The sequence below is a fragment of the Lates calcarifer genome, linkage group LG13, assembly GCF_001640805.2.
Source record: "Lates calcarifer isolate ASB-BC8 linkage group LG13, TLL_Latcal_v3, whole genome shotgun sequence".
Classification (NCBI taxonomy): domain Eukaryota; kingdom Metazoa; phylum Chordata; class Actinopteri; family Centropomidae; genus Lates; species Lates calcarifer.
This window is the reverse complement of record NC_066845.1, coordinates 19713203-19726469: the sequence shown is the minus strand read 5'-3', so window position 1 is coordinate 19726469 and position 13267 is coordinate 19713203. Positions and strand designations below refer to the sequence as shown.

The 13267-nt window shown below is 40.9% G+C and overlaps 1 protein-coding gene across 1 annotated transcript in view; it reads left to right on the top strand.

Moving 5' to 3' along the window:
- Positions 1-13267, top strand: part of si:dkey-91m11.5 (BCR activator of RhoGEF and GTPase) — a 32101-nt gene that overhangs the window by 14069 nt on the left and 4765 nt on the right. Inside the window, exons 2-16 of the mRNA XM_018669473.2 lie at positions 657-838; positions 2654-2758; positions 3646-3831; positions 4980-5087; positions 5318-5378; positions 5485-5537; positions 5633-5773; positions 8246-8367; positions 8719-8884; positions 9054-9173; positions 9381-9456; positions 9562-9666; positions 9764-9838; positions 10386-10483; positions 10737-10868. Coding sequence (XP_018524989.1) covers positions 657-838; positions 2654-2758; positions 3646-3831; positions 4980-5087; positions 5318-5378; positions 5485-5537; positions 5633-5773; positions 8246-8367; positions 8719-8884; positions 9054-9173; positions 9381-9456; positions 9562-9666; positions 9764-9838; positions 10386-10483; positions 10737-10868 — 1730 coding nt within the window. The remainder of the gene's footprint in view (positions 1-656; positions 839-2653; positions 2759-3645; positions 3832-4979; positions 5088-5317; positions 5379-5484; positions 5538-5632; positions 5774-8245; positions 8368-8718; positions 8885-9053; positions 9174-9380; positions 9457-9561; positions 9667-9763; positions 9839-10385; positions 10484-10736; positions 10869-13267) is intronic.

Sequence of the window (13267 nt, the reverse complement as noted above, 5' to 3'; positions counted from 1 at the left end):
TTTATTTAGTTGTTTATTTGTTTTTTGGCCACTTACTGGCAGCAAAGCAAGCTTTGAATCCAACATTTGACATAAAAGCTGAATGTGTTTGCAGTGGCCACAGTCGCCTATTGACCCATCTATCAGACACAGAGCAACATTGGAATTCATTTGGAGTCATGTCTCTGGCCACCTGACAAATAAAAACCCATTTTTCATTTTCCTTTTAATTCTGTTTTTGTCTTCACCAACTCTTGATGAGATCCTTCCCTCTTTAATTGTCAAATTCTCTGCTTTTTTCACGAGCTTGTTGCGAACGTTGTCTGTCTGCCTTTTGGTGCTGACCACATAGTGTACAGTGGATTTATTAGAATTATTTATTTATTATTTTTATTGTAATAGGGTTCCTGCTGTTTGTTTTAGGCTTCACATGTACTTATTTACACCAGTCTCGATGACACTGTAGTGAGCCATGAGAAGACTGTGGCATATTAATAATTTTCTGATATCAGTTCCTAAATACCTACCCACCATTGGTCCAGCACTAGAATACCAATAGAAAAAGATGTTTCAATTTCCTGTATTTCCCCATGGTGTCTCTCAGTGTTTACTTCATGACTTAACAGTTTAATGACACACCATGTGGCTTTTGTCCTTTGTTTGACTGTTTCTCACAGAGGCTCCCTACAACGAGACTCCTCCATCATATGGATATGACCTGGAGCACTCGGAAGAGCACCAGCCTTGCCACGACCCTCTGTCCTACACTGGATCTCCCTCCTCCTCACCACGGCTCCGCTCAAAAAGCCGGAGCAGCAGAGACACCCAGTCCTCCGGCTCTCTGGAATCCACGCTGTCGGTAATGCTACTGGGTCAACTCCCTCTAACATGTCTGACACATTAACTGTGTCTCTCAGCTCGTAGTGCTGCTGCCTCTCTCTCCTCTCTGCTGCATTGTCCTTCATTGTCCTCTCTGCACACACCATCCAACACTTTTAGTGGCCGTGGTTTCTCCTTCTGTGCTGAACAGTTGCCCTTCTACTGTTTGTGTGTTGTTGTAGCAGTGCCAAGTCAATCCTGATATTCCCCAATTTAAGCAGACACATTTTTAAATTTAAAAGTTGATTTCAGGTCAAGTTAATCTATTCAGGTCAGGTCTTTTTTTTTTTTTTTTTTTTTTTTACTTCATAATGGTATTACTTTACTGTCAAATCTAAGAAAGTTTAAAAGATTTGTTTGCCACTGTTGCTTCAAGTGTTTCATTCAATTACACCAACTTTTCCCATAAATCTTGTGCTTCCTGCTGCAAAGGGGATATTGCTGCTTGTTATTCTACTCCTGTGTGCATCTGTGGTGTTGCTGCATGTGCATATAAAGTACAACATGCTGGAAACTCTTATTTGTATTTTGTTGGTTTACATGGGAAGAACAGCTTCCCTTTCAAGTTTTGTTCTATTAAACAAATTACTAGATTTTCTGCAAAATCTTATTTAAAAATGCAGTGTAGAGGCGATTGCTTGTTAAACATGCTTATCTTTCACAATTAATATTATAATGTCCGATTTAAGTGTTTCACAAAAATAATCTAACAAGACATGTTTCTTAGTTCCTCACTCTGGCCAAGTAAATCTGCAGTTGGAGGACAAATAAGTAACACCTTCTTTTAAAGGGGAACCTAAATATTTTTAGTATTACACTTCCACAAAGGAAATTTGCAAGACAGGTTAAAAAAAGAATGGTCAAAATCAAAGCAGAGGAGAATATCCTGACTTGTAGGACAAGGTCCAAAACAGCACACTTTCCATAGTGTAACTTCACAGCATCTTTTATTAACCTAACCCCTGATGACTCTGATGATGTCATTAGGATTATTTTTTTCAGTCTCCTCTAAAGCCACAGAAGACATTGTGCTATTTTCACAGGCTCAGTAGTGCACTTCATGACGAGTAAACTGAAATCAGTGGAGTGTCTCTTTAAAAAATGATGTAAGAAATGCCCTTCAGCAAGGCATTCAGACAGCCACTCCAGCTGAGCCATTCCAAGGCCAACAATAAAATACCATATAGCTCCCAGATGGAAGTTCTTTTGAATATGAAGCAGGGCGTTGCTGAAAAAGACCATATATGCTCAGCAAACATGCGGGCAAACAGATGTTTAAAAGACCCTCCGCCCCCGCTGTATTCCTGTTCTGTCTGTGGTATTCTTATCCCCTGAAGTATACACTAGGTGATCTTCAAAGCCTAAATCGTGGTGGTGGCAGAGAGGGAGGGGGCTCACTCACACACAGCATTTTTTTATATAGCTAATACAATGGATGAACTTGATACAGCCCCTCTTGATGCTCCAGTGAGCCTGTTACTGACATGACAGCCCGCACTAGGATGACTGATGGATTCAACCTGTTTGGAGTAACAATGTCTGGACTAGAAACACACTTGTCTTGAAATCCTAGGAGTTGCTGGTGCAGGCCTCTTGGAATCTTAAACCCCCACAGAGTTTAATCAGATCTGGTCTGACCCAATCCCATAACAACAATATCTGTAGCCAGGGGATTGCAGAGATCTGTGGACGGTTTATTAAGGATCAAACCCATCCACAGTTCACATATCATATGTCAACATGATTCTTTAGCGTCATGTTTACCAATTGTTTCCTCTGTCCGCCATTGTATCAGGTGGAGTTGGATCAGGAGAAGGGGCTAGAGATGAGAAAGTGGGTTTTATCAGGAATCCTGGCCAGTGAGGAGACCTACCTCAGCCACCTGGAGGCCCTGCTGATAGTATGTGTAACTTAAAACACACACACACACACACACACACACACACACACAGAAAAAAAATCATCATAAAAAATACCCCACTTGATCTAGTATGACCAGTAGCTTATGGTAGCTACTTTTGTTAGTAAACTCTTATTAGGTGTAACTGGCGGCATGTAGCTTACTGATTCAGTTTGTGAATATATGTCACTTTTGAAAGAAGAAATAACAAATTCTTCCTCTTATAAATGAAAACAAACTTGATTCCAAACTTTTGCTAGATATTACTGTCTCACTGTGTTACTGACATTATAGAGTCAATTTTCTGCCACTGCTGCTGTTACACTACATTTTAGCATTTGCCATTATCCTGTAAACTTTTCTTGTGGTCACAGTGGCTGCTGCTCAGCGAGAGTTAAAGCTTGCTTTTACCAGGGCTTGCTGTTTACAGTGAAGTTCAGAAGTGCTTACTACTATTGTCAATGCTAGTAGACTGTGTCAAGTGAGATATATAACTTTTGAAAGAAGAAGTAACATGCTCTTCTTACAAATGAAAAGATGAATTCAAATAGATAAAACACAACCTCACACACTGTATTGTAGTTTAATGTGGCTACATCATTGGCCTCATAAGTCAGCTAACATTAGTTACTGTTAGCAAACTTCAGACAGTTATTGTTACTCACTGACATTACTGAGTTTACTGTCCTCTCTGCTAGTGCCTCTGTTACACTACATTTTAGCATTTACTGTTATCCTGTAATTGCTACTTGCGGTCACAGTGGCTGCTGCACTTTGAAAGTTACAACTGCCTTTTACTAGTTACATACAGACAAATATCTTCTTTCTACAAAGTTATTTTTTCATATGGCACATTCAGTAACTGTTTTCTGTGATTATGTGTCCAGCCCATGAAGCCTCTGAGAGCAGCAGCCACAACTTCCCAACCGATGCTGACCATCCAGCAGATAGAGACCATCTTCTTCAAAGTACCAGAACTTCATGAGATCCACAAGGATTTCTACGATGCCCTGCTGCCCCGCGTCCAGGACTGGAGCCACCAGCAGTGCGTGGGTGACCTCTTCCAGAAACTGGTATGGAAATTATGTTTTTTGTCAGCAGGACAATCAAGAAAATAAAAAAGTTTGTCTTGTAACTGCAAGTTGAGTATGTGAAGAATTGTTTTGTCTACGTTATCTCCTCTTTGCTGTCATGAATAAGTGTGTCAACCCGAACCTACCAGGTAATCTGGTAATACACTGACATCAGACTTCTATTTATGTTCTATACATTTTTATTAATGCAAATATAATCAATCATGCTTGAGTAAAATGACAAATATCATCTTATATGTTTTTATGATTGAATTATTTCATGACTATACATGTCATGACTATTTTTAATAGCTAAAGCAACAAAAACCTGTTTTTCCACTGAGGTTGAACACAGCATGAAACTGCCAGGCAACAAAGTAAACGGGCAAGTCTGGGAGCAGTGGAATACAAAGTATCTGATGGGCTGATATGAGTGTAATGTTGTACTAATTGTTTAATATGTAAAACCTCTACACTGCATCGTGAGTGTTTAGTAATCACACACTGGTAAGTACAGTAAGGTAATCCCTTCAACTGATTTAAACCCTCCTTTGAATAAGAAGACCAAACATCAAAAACATGAAACCCCACACCATTAAATTGTGTGTTGGTTTTTGATCAAACAAACCAACATTCGTCAAGTCAGTAACTTTCAGAAACTAATTATAGAACTCCTTAAATGTCATGCCTTGATCATTAATGATAGTTAAAAGAGGGGAGAGTTTTAGGGGGGGAAAGGTGGGAGTCTTTGGCTGTTAGTAATGCTCAGTGGATCTTGCAGCGCACATGTGAGTAGACTGCGTGGAGTCATCTCCCGGCCAGATAAAAGCCTCACCACACCACATGACAAGCAGTAAAGGAGAACAAAACGCTCTATAGGAGGTTGCTGAATAAGAGCTACCTCAGTGTTTGCTGTTGGATGAAGATGAAAAACACTCATTCATACACAGATTTATATGCAGACATGTGAGCCAACATTTCATCTCACTGAACTGCATTAATTCTCTCTGTGTTACTAGTATGCCAACTCACGCCTGAGCACAGAACACAGTGACACTGCAACATATCCAGTTACGATCATGGACTAATAAAATCGACCTTCGCTGTTATGACATGAATCTAATCAGTACTCTACTTGTGCCCTGTAGGCCAGCCAGCTTGGAGTGTACCGGGCCTTTGTGGATAACTATAAGGTTGCTGTGGAGACAGCGGACAAGTGCTGCCAGGCAAACGCTCAGTTTGCAGAGATATCTGAGGTATGTAATCACGCCACGCACAGCAGGACTGCAGCAGGCGAGTGTTTGATGTAGTACAGCTGCCTGGGACAAGTGATGACAGAGCAGTTTTCAGCAATGCTCACAGTGCAAAGAGCTGTACAGCTCTTTACAGTGGTGCTGATAGTTTTAATTGCGCTGTTGGGCAGTTGCTCTGATTTAATGATTGCATTTTTTTCTCACCATTCCCTCTGGTATTATCTTCCTGCCAGAATCTCAAGGTCAAAAGCACAAAGGACTGCAAAGACCAGTCGGCTAAAAATTCACTGGAAAGTAAGTACTGAGTGAAATGAATGGCCAGCCTCCACATTAATCAATATATGCTATAAGTAGTTAAGCTGTGACTATGCCTGTTGAGCTGTCTCTTCCTCCTCCACAGCTCTTCTCTACAAACCTGTGGACAGAGTGACGCGCAGCACACTTGTTCTGCATGTACGTCAGTCTGCCTTACAAAAATCTGGAGCAACATCTTGTCTGCAGGATCATTTTGGGGAATTTATTTCATCATTTTTTTTTTTCTATTCTAGGACCTCCTAAAGCACACGCCCCCCAGCCACCCAGACCATCCACTGTTACAAGATGCCCTGCGCATCTCCCAGAACTTCCTGTCTAGTATCAATGAAGAGATCACCCCGCGCAGACAGTCCATGACAGTTAAGAAGGGAGAGGTGAGTGTGGCAAGCTGAGTCACTTCATCACCCCAGGGTTTTACTAATGACTTTGTGACTCCAGATTGATAAATTCAGTTTTAGCAAATAAATGTGCTCAGGCCCGATGAAAAACAAATGTTAATAAAATATGAAAATATGTTGTTGTGAGATAAATCAACATATTGTCAGCTGAGACTGGATTTGCTGGTTATTCACCAAAATAATTCCCACCAATTCCATTTGATTAAACGTAGCCCAGAGGAAGACAAATTAAGAGTAGGCACAGCTTGTTCCCTTTGTGGAGTGGTTGTTCCCCTTGCCAAGGACAAATTCAGTGGTTTGAATGGTGTGGTGGCGCAGCGACGAGGCCTGGCACCACCATATTGACTCCTGGGGCCGCTCCCGCTTTTATATGGTATATGGCTTTTATATTTGTCTAGTGCATGCTCCACTAACTTACACCCATTTTTGGGTGGTCCTCTGACTCACAGGCCACAACACTGTTTAGTAATACGGACAGTATTCAGACCTGAGCTTGTTTTCTCACTTGTTTTGACCAATACCCAATTTTAGAGGCAAGTGGAATGGAAACGTAACAAGACATAATGTCATTGGTTTTATATGTATTTATAGTGTTGGACATGGGGCATGAGTGTACATTGCGATCCATAGTGTAGACTGCAGTTAGATTGGCTGAAACTTGTAAAGGAGCATGAGCTACATTTTATAAGGAAATATGTTACTTAAGTTCTTGATTGATACAACAGTTGATTATAAGGACTTGAGATTTACATTTAGTCACAAAAATGAAACTAGTGTATGGTATTTTAGAACACTTGCATTGTTTGATTCTCTCACTCAGCTGCAGCTGCTGTGGAATCCAGGATTATATCTTCCCCTGTAGTTTCCATCATATCTTGAGTATTGACAGTAAAAAGCTCAGAGCACAAGGTGTCTGGAAGCTGCAATAAAACTGGAGTGTGAGTCAGATTGTTGCTGACTCATCTCAGCCTGTCTGCTTTAGTCGTGAAGGAAGTGGAGCGTAGAGGAAGCTCGTGACAAAGCCTTGCAGACGCTGGGGGCGAGGGGCTCCGTGTCATAAACCAGGAAAACCCGTCGATTACCTCCGAGTTCACTCCCATCCTTCCCTGCCGCAGTGACAACTCCGCTTCCCAGAAATGACCTGCAGCAAGCCTTATCAACTTGTTTCTAACTAGCCTTCTACGCTGGGTGTGTACTGACTTACCCATGCTTCCTGACCCCTCTGTCTCCCCACAGCATGCATCTCAGGACTCTGATTCAGATGACCTGACTGAGAACTTCCTTCCGTTTTTTCTGGGAACTGGCATGGCCCACCAGGGTGGGATATTAAATCAAAGAAAGTTCTTGGGAACATTCTTCTGTTTGTTGTGTAGGAAGTCTGAAATCCCACAGGAAGATTGACAGATAATATGTTAGCCAATGACATCAGTTTAAAATACGGGTTTGTTGTTGTATGCGATCAGCTCTCGACTAAATTTGCACCCATTGTTGATGTTTTGCACCGTAGCTGTCTGTAATTACCATGACCATTTAAACCCATGAGTTTGCTTAGCTTTATCTCTTGTACATGCCTCAGTGCTCAATGTCTCATTGTAGTGCATGAAAAAACAGGAGCAGATTCCAGTGTCAGGAGGGTGTGAGCAGTGTGCAGTGACAGTGCTTGTTTTTCCATTGGATTATTGACTATTTGTGGTCATCACAAAACAATAAGCGGATACAATCCTGCCACTCCTCTTTGAAACCAGGACAGTGCTGAACATGTTTGAGTGCCTCGTCAACATGCCTGTAACCATCCAGAACAGAACTGGAGTGTGCAGAAAAAAAAGCAAAGGAAAACCATGCCGCAGTGATTTCCTTGTTTTTGTCAAACAGTGGCTGGTGTGGGATGGCAGTCTCACATGGGCAGTGTCAATGTAAACAGCCTCAGCCCTGAGGTCAAAAGGCAGAGAGGGAATTTAGACGCACGCTGCTACAGGAAGTGCTCATGTCATCACTTCCACCTCTAATCTCAGACTGGACGGGCTCGAAATTAACAATCCAAAAAAGCACAGATCATCAGAGGCTGAAATTGGCTGAAATGTTTTAAAGTTTTGTGTACACTCACTGCCTTGTTTTGGTCTCATCGCAAATGATTTATTGTTTTGTTTATTTTGTTTACTTGTCTACTGCTAAGTGGTGGGATAGCATTCATCTGAAAGAAGTACCATCACCACAGGCTGTACAATAATTCCAAATGCAAACAGCAGCTTCAAACTATTGTTTGTGAACTCCATGTTAAACCATTTTAAACTAAGAATCAATGTAAAACTTCATTTGGATACTGTACTCCTATCAGTTCCTATTATTGTACCTATTTGCATTTATTGCAGTAATATAGTGGTTGAAAGCACACACTCACAGTTTCATTAGTGAGTGTAATGAAGTGATTTTTTTGTTTCCTGTTGGCAGAACCGTCAGCTGCTGAGGGATCGTTTTATGGTGGAGCTGGTCGAAGGTTCCAGGAAACTCCGTCACGTCTTCCTCTTCACCGACCTGCTGCTCTGCACCAAGCTGAAGAAACAGGCTGCAGGGTGAGTCTGGGTCAGCGTCCAGCCGGAGATTAGAGATGGACACTTGTGACCCAGAGGATCCACTGGTTCGAATCCCGGGGTTGTTAGCAAATGAGAATTACTCTACCCAAACAGATGTTTAATTTGTTAAATTCTACTTTACTGAAAATAGAAGTGTTTCGCTCTGATCAACTAGTGGGAGATAAAGGTTATATATTCATCAGTTTCTTAAGTGTGTTGTTAAGTTTGTGCTAGTTAGTTTCACACTGCTAAATACCATTCTGGTGAATAAGCAGAACAACATGACAATTATGGGGTGAAGAAAATTGGCGAGTTAAAAAAACTTTATACAAACATCTCTTCCTCCAATAGGAAAGGACAACAGTATGACTGTAAGTGGTACATCCCACTGGCTGATCTGACATTCCAGACTATTGAGGACTGTGAGTCTACCCCCATCCCTCTGGTTCAGGACGAGGAAATTGACGCCATGAAGATTAAAATCTCCCAGATCAAGAATGAAATCCAAAGAGAAAAGGTGAGAATACAGTGGTCAAATACAGAAACTCAAACCTCACCAACACAACACACAAAGACCTGCAGTGCATTTACACTACAACAACAACCACCTTCTACCAAAGTAGCAAGGAAAAGTTTGTAGACAGCAGGGCCTGCCTGACACAGATCCTGTCACTGTTTATCTGTAGAGAACCACCAAGGGACCCAAGGTGATTGAGCGTTTGAGAAAGAAGTTATCAGAACAAGAGTCTCTGCTGCTTCTCATGTCACCCAACATGGCATTCAGGGTGGCCAACAGAAATGGAAAGGTCAGTCAAAGGATCTCAGTCTAATAAAAATCAGCATGGATAAAGATTAAGAATTTAGGTGAACCTTTCATGCAGAGTATAGTTGGGAATATCTTACACCCTCAATGACCAATTTTTCATTTTGGCTTCTGCTGCCCTCTGCTGTTGACATCATGAAATTACAGCATGAGAGCACAAAAAAATATTCTACCCCTTTATTTCTTTCAGGGTTTCACATTTCTGATCTCATCTGACTATGAGCGTGCTGAATGGAGAGAGATTATTCGTGAGCAGCAGAAGAAGTGTGAGCTTTCCTTCTAATGTTAAAGATATGATGGCAGGATTATTATTACAACAGTTGACATGTCAACTTCGTGTGACTTGAAATAATCTCGACTGTGTCCTGCAGGTTTTAAAAGCTTCTCTCTGACCTCTCTGGAGCTGCAGATGCTCACTAACTCATGTGTGAAGCTCCAGACTGTTCACACTATACCAATGACCATGAATAAGGAAGGTATGATTCGCTTTATGCTGCTTTTATTTTAGGATTTAGGATTTTAACATCCCATCGGTTTTGAATTTTATCTCAGCCTGAACTCTCTCCTTCACAGATGATGAATCTCCTGGTTTATATGGCTTCCTCAATGTCATTGTCCACTCTGCATCAGGGCTTAAGCAGAGCTTAAGTAAGTGGCTTGTTTCCCTGTTTGTTTTTTTTTTGTTTGTTTTTTTAACCAGGAATCACATCACTGATAATTCTAGAGGTTTGCACGTGGTGTCACATCATCCTCTGTGTCAGTTCAATCTCATCTGCTTTACCCACCCTCCCTCTCTCTCTCCCTCTCTGTGCGGCTGTCAGCTGGGAGGGCAGCTGCAGGGGAACAAGTGGGATTAGTCAGGAACACTGTGTACAAGCCGCCTCAAATATGTCTTTGGCTTCTCAAATCACTGCCTGCTTACACCCCTCTGTTTGCTCTATCACAAAGGCCAGTCAGGCAAAAGTCAGTGGCATGTTTCAGCCTGTTTGGAGTTTATTTCCCTTATTGCTCCTTGATTTATTCCCTAGAATTGAGATGACACAAGTAGGAAAACCCCAACATGAGGTTGCAGTGACAGAGGCCTTATACACTACCTTGTCTGGGCATGTCTCAACTAGATGATTAATGTGGATCTTTCATTTTTCATTTCATATCAGCTTCAGCTTTTAAAACAACTTTTACTTCTATCCACTAGATCTTTACTGCTCTCTGGAGGTGGATTCCTTTGGCTACTTTGTCAACAAAGCCAAAACACGTGTGTACAGAGATTCTACAGAGCCCAACTGGAATGAGGTGAGAGTCCAGACCAGGGAGGAGACAGTGAATGAGTGAGGTCCTGTCCACCTTCAGTATCCACTGCTCTGTATCTTTAGTCTACAAGACAGGAAAAAAAGAACTACTGTGTTTCCTCTCGACATGACTGTATGAAATTATTGCATATCCGTTTTAAGCTCGGAAAAGCTGTTAACTGGATAAAATAATCATAACATGTTGTGCACTGGGCTGAAACTTACAATAACATACCTTTGCTCTATTTCCGTGAAAGGAGTTCGAGATTGAACTGGAGGGCTCTCAAACTCTGAGGCTGCTCTGCTATGAGAAGTGCTGCAACAAAACCAAGCAGAACAAAGAGGATGGAGAGATCACTGACAAGATCATGGCCAAGGGACAGATAAAGGTATGGACAAACCTGAGGGAAAACCTGTGTCACACCCAGAGTTCGTTATGCTGTTATGCAGTAGATGGAGGATCAGATGGGTGTGGTTTAAGACAGTTTTGCCTATTAGTGCTAGATTTCTGAGGACCAAGCCAAAATTGATATTTGAGAGTTTTAAAAATACTGTAACAATATTAATTATATATTATATATGTTTACACTGAACATAAATACATAACAAACAACTTGGTAAGTATTATATAAAGTTGGTTATTGGGATCAAAATACTGAATATACTGAGTGGGACACTTAACAATTGCTGTGTGGTGGACAATGAGTTTTTGAACTACTCCAATCATACTGTATCCAAGGTGGATTTTTTCTTTTACTTTGGGTAGGACTTTTGTTTCTAGTCTTTATGTTTCCATATTTTCACTGTAGCTCCACATCTAATAATAGGTGTATTTCCCAAAATGTCAAACCATTCCATTAATGCCATTAACAGAAATGTGAAATACATGCATTTTAAACACTTTCTAGCAATTTCTAGCAAAACATTCTGACATGATATACTAAATATTTGCCAATTTTCTGGTGATCATACTGTATCACATATGGCATCAAAGCAGAAAACAAAACTAAAAATCAATATGTACCATTTCAGTATGACCCAAAATCAGACACTGACACTGCAATGATCCTTGCCTGTGTGGAGTGAGTTCTCTTCCTCTATTGATTGTAGTGCCTTGACAGAGGTGTCTTATCTGCTCTGCTGACTACAGGGCCTTTTTTGGCTAATCTTGCCCTGTGGGGCCCCTTCACTGTTGAAAAAGAAGTGAGCCATGATGTTGCCAGTGGGTCAATTCAGCTTGACCCCTGATACAGTGTTGTGACAGAGGGCAGATTAGACTTTGTGTCAACCAAATGTAGCCGCTGGCACTGCTCCAGAGTAGGACAGAGGGAGAGACAGAGCGCTCTTTGATCAGCCAGTGAAGGGATTTCCTTGCTGGGCAGGTGGGTCAAAACACTGTGGAGTCTTAAAGGAAAGGGGCATGTGAGTGCTAGCAGTCAGATACTAGAGATAGGACACCTGTCAAGTATTCAAGGAACTTTCATGACCTGTAATGTCATCTTGGCCTTTCTGCTTGCTTTGTTGATGTCTACATTAATGGTGGTGAGAATTTTCAAATTGACTGAGTGGGCTCAGGAGTTACAAATATTACAGAGTGACACATCCGATAAATATTAAATTTGAGAGAAAAGAGAAAAGAAAAGGGAAATTAAATAAAAAATGATTAAAAAGAATAATAAATAAAATTTAAATTATACAAAATATGAATAAAGGAAGAAAGAAAAGGAAGAAAATAGAAAATACATTTGAAAATAAGATAAGTTAATGTTGGCCATTGTAAAATATTTCTAAGGATGCACTGATTGTAAAGTTCTGAGTGGATTTTGATATAGATGTTCAAAATAACAATTTGGCTGATAGCTGTGCTCTGTGCACAAATTCAAACACACAAATTTATGAAATAACCTTAACTGTCTTTCACTTGACAGTTAGTGGCTGCTATTGGTAGTTATAATACCACCTACTGGATCTTCTCTGTGTTTGCAGTTGACTTTTGTCTGAGTCAAAACGCAAATAATTAATACAACATTTAAACAGCGCAAAACTGATGTAACACAACAGATAAACATCAGCCACTGCTATCAGTTAAGGTCATCTTATTTGCAAATAGGCAGGTGGCAGTCAACAAGGTGAATGTCAGCCAATACTGACGTTCAGCCGATATATCTTTTTGTCGATCCTTTAACAAATAATAGCAAATAAAGTGCATTTGTGCGGATTAGAGAAAGCAGGACCTTAAGACCTGTTCTGTGGGAAAAGAAAATAAGACTCTAAATAAGAATCAGAGGCTTTAGGAAAAGTAACAGTTCACATTTGGGTTATATCATGGATGTGAATACTAAATATTGTGTCAGATATAGACAAGACAACACACGTGTTGTAATGTTAAAGGTCATTAATGCCAGTAATTGGCCCTAAAGGATCTTGTTTAGGCTACCTGAGAGGCAGAGTTACCAGCCAGCGCCTCTCACAGTGGCAGGCGTGAGCACATTGGTAATGAGGGTAGGAGGGGATTCTCAGGAGTTAATCCCTCAAATCCATCTGGGAAGTAGAACAACAGAGGCAGCGTGGTCGGCAGGCTGCATGGCTTTGTTCCTTTTCTGACTCCCACTGGAATGAAAAGATTTGGAGTCTAATAATGCTGGGACATGAAGATGACACAGAAAGTTTTGTAATATTTCAGCTGGGCTGCATCAGTGAAGATCATCCAGATTCTTCAAAGCAAAGGGATCAATGGCTCGTTAATCAGGGAAGATGGACCTGCTGCTCCTGTTAGTGCAGTGATTTA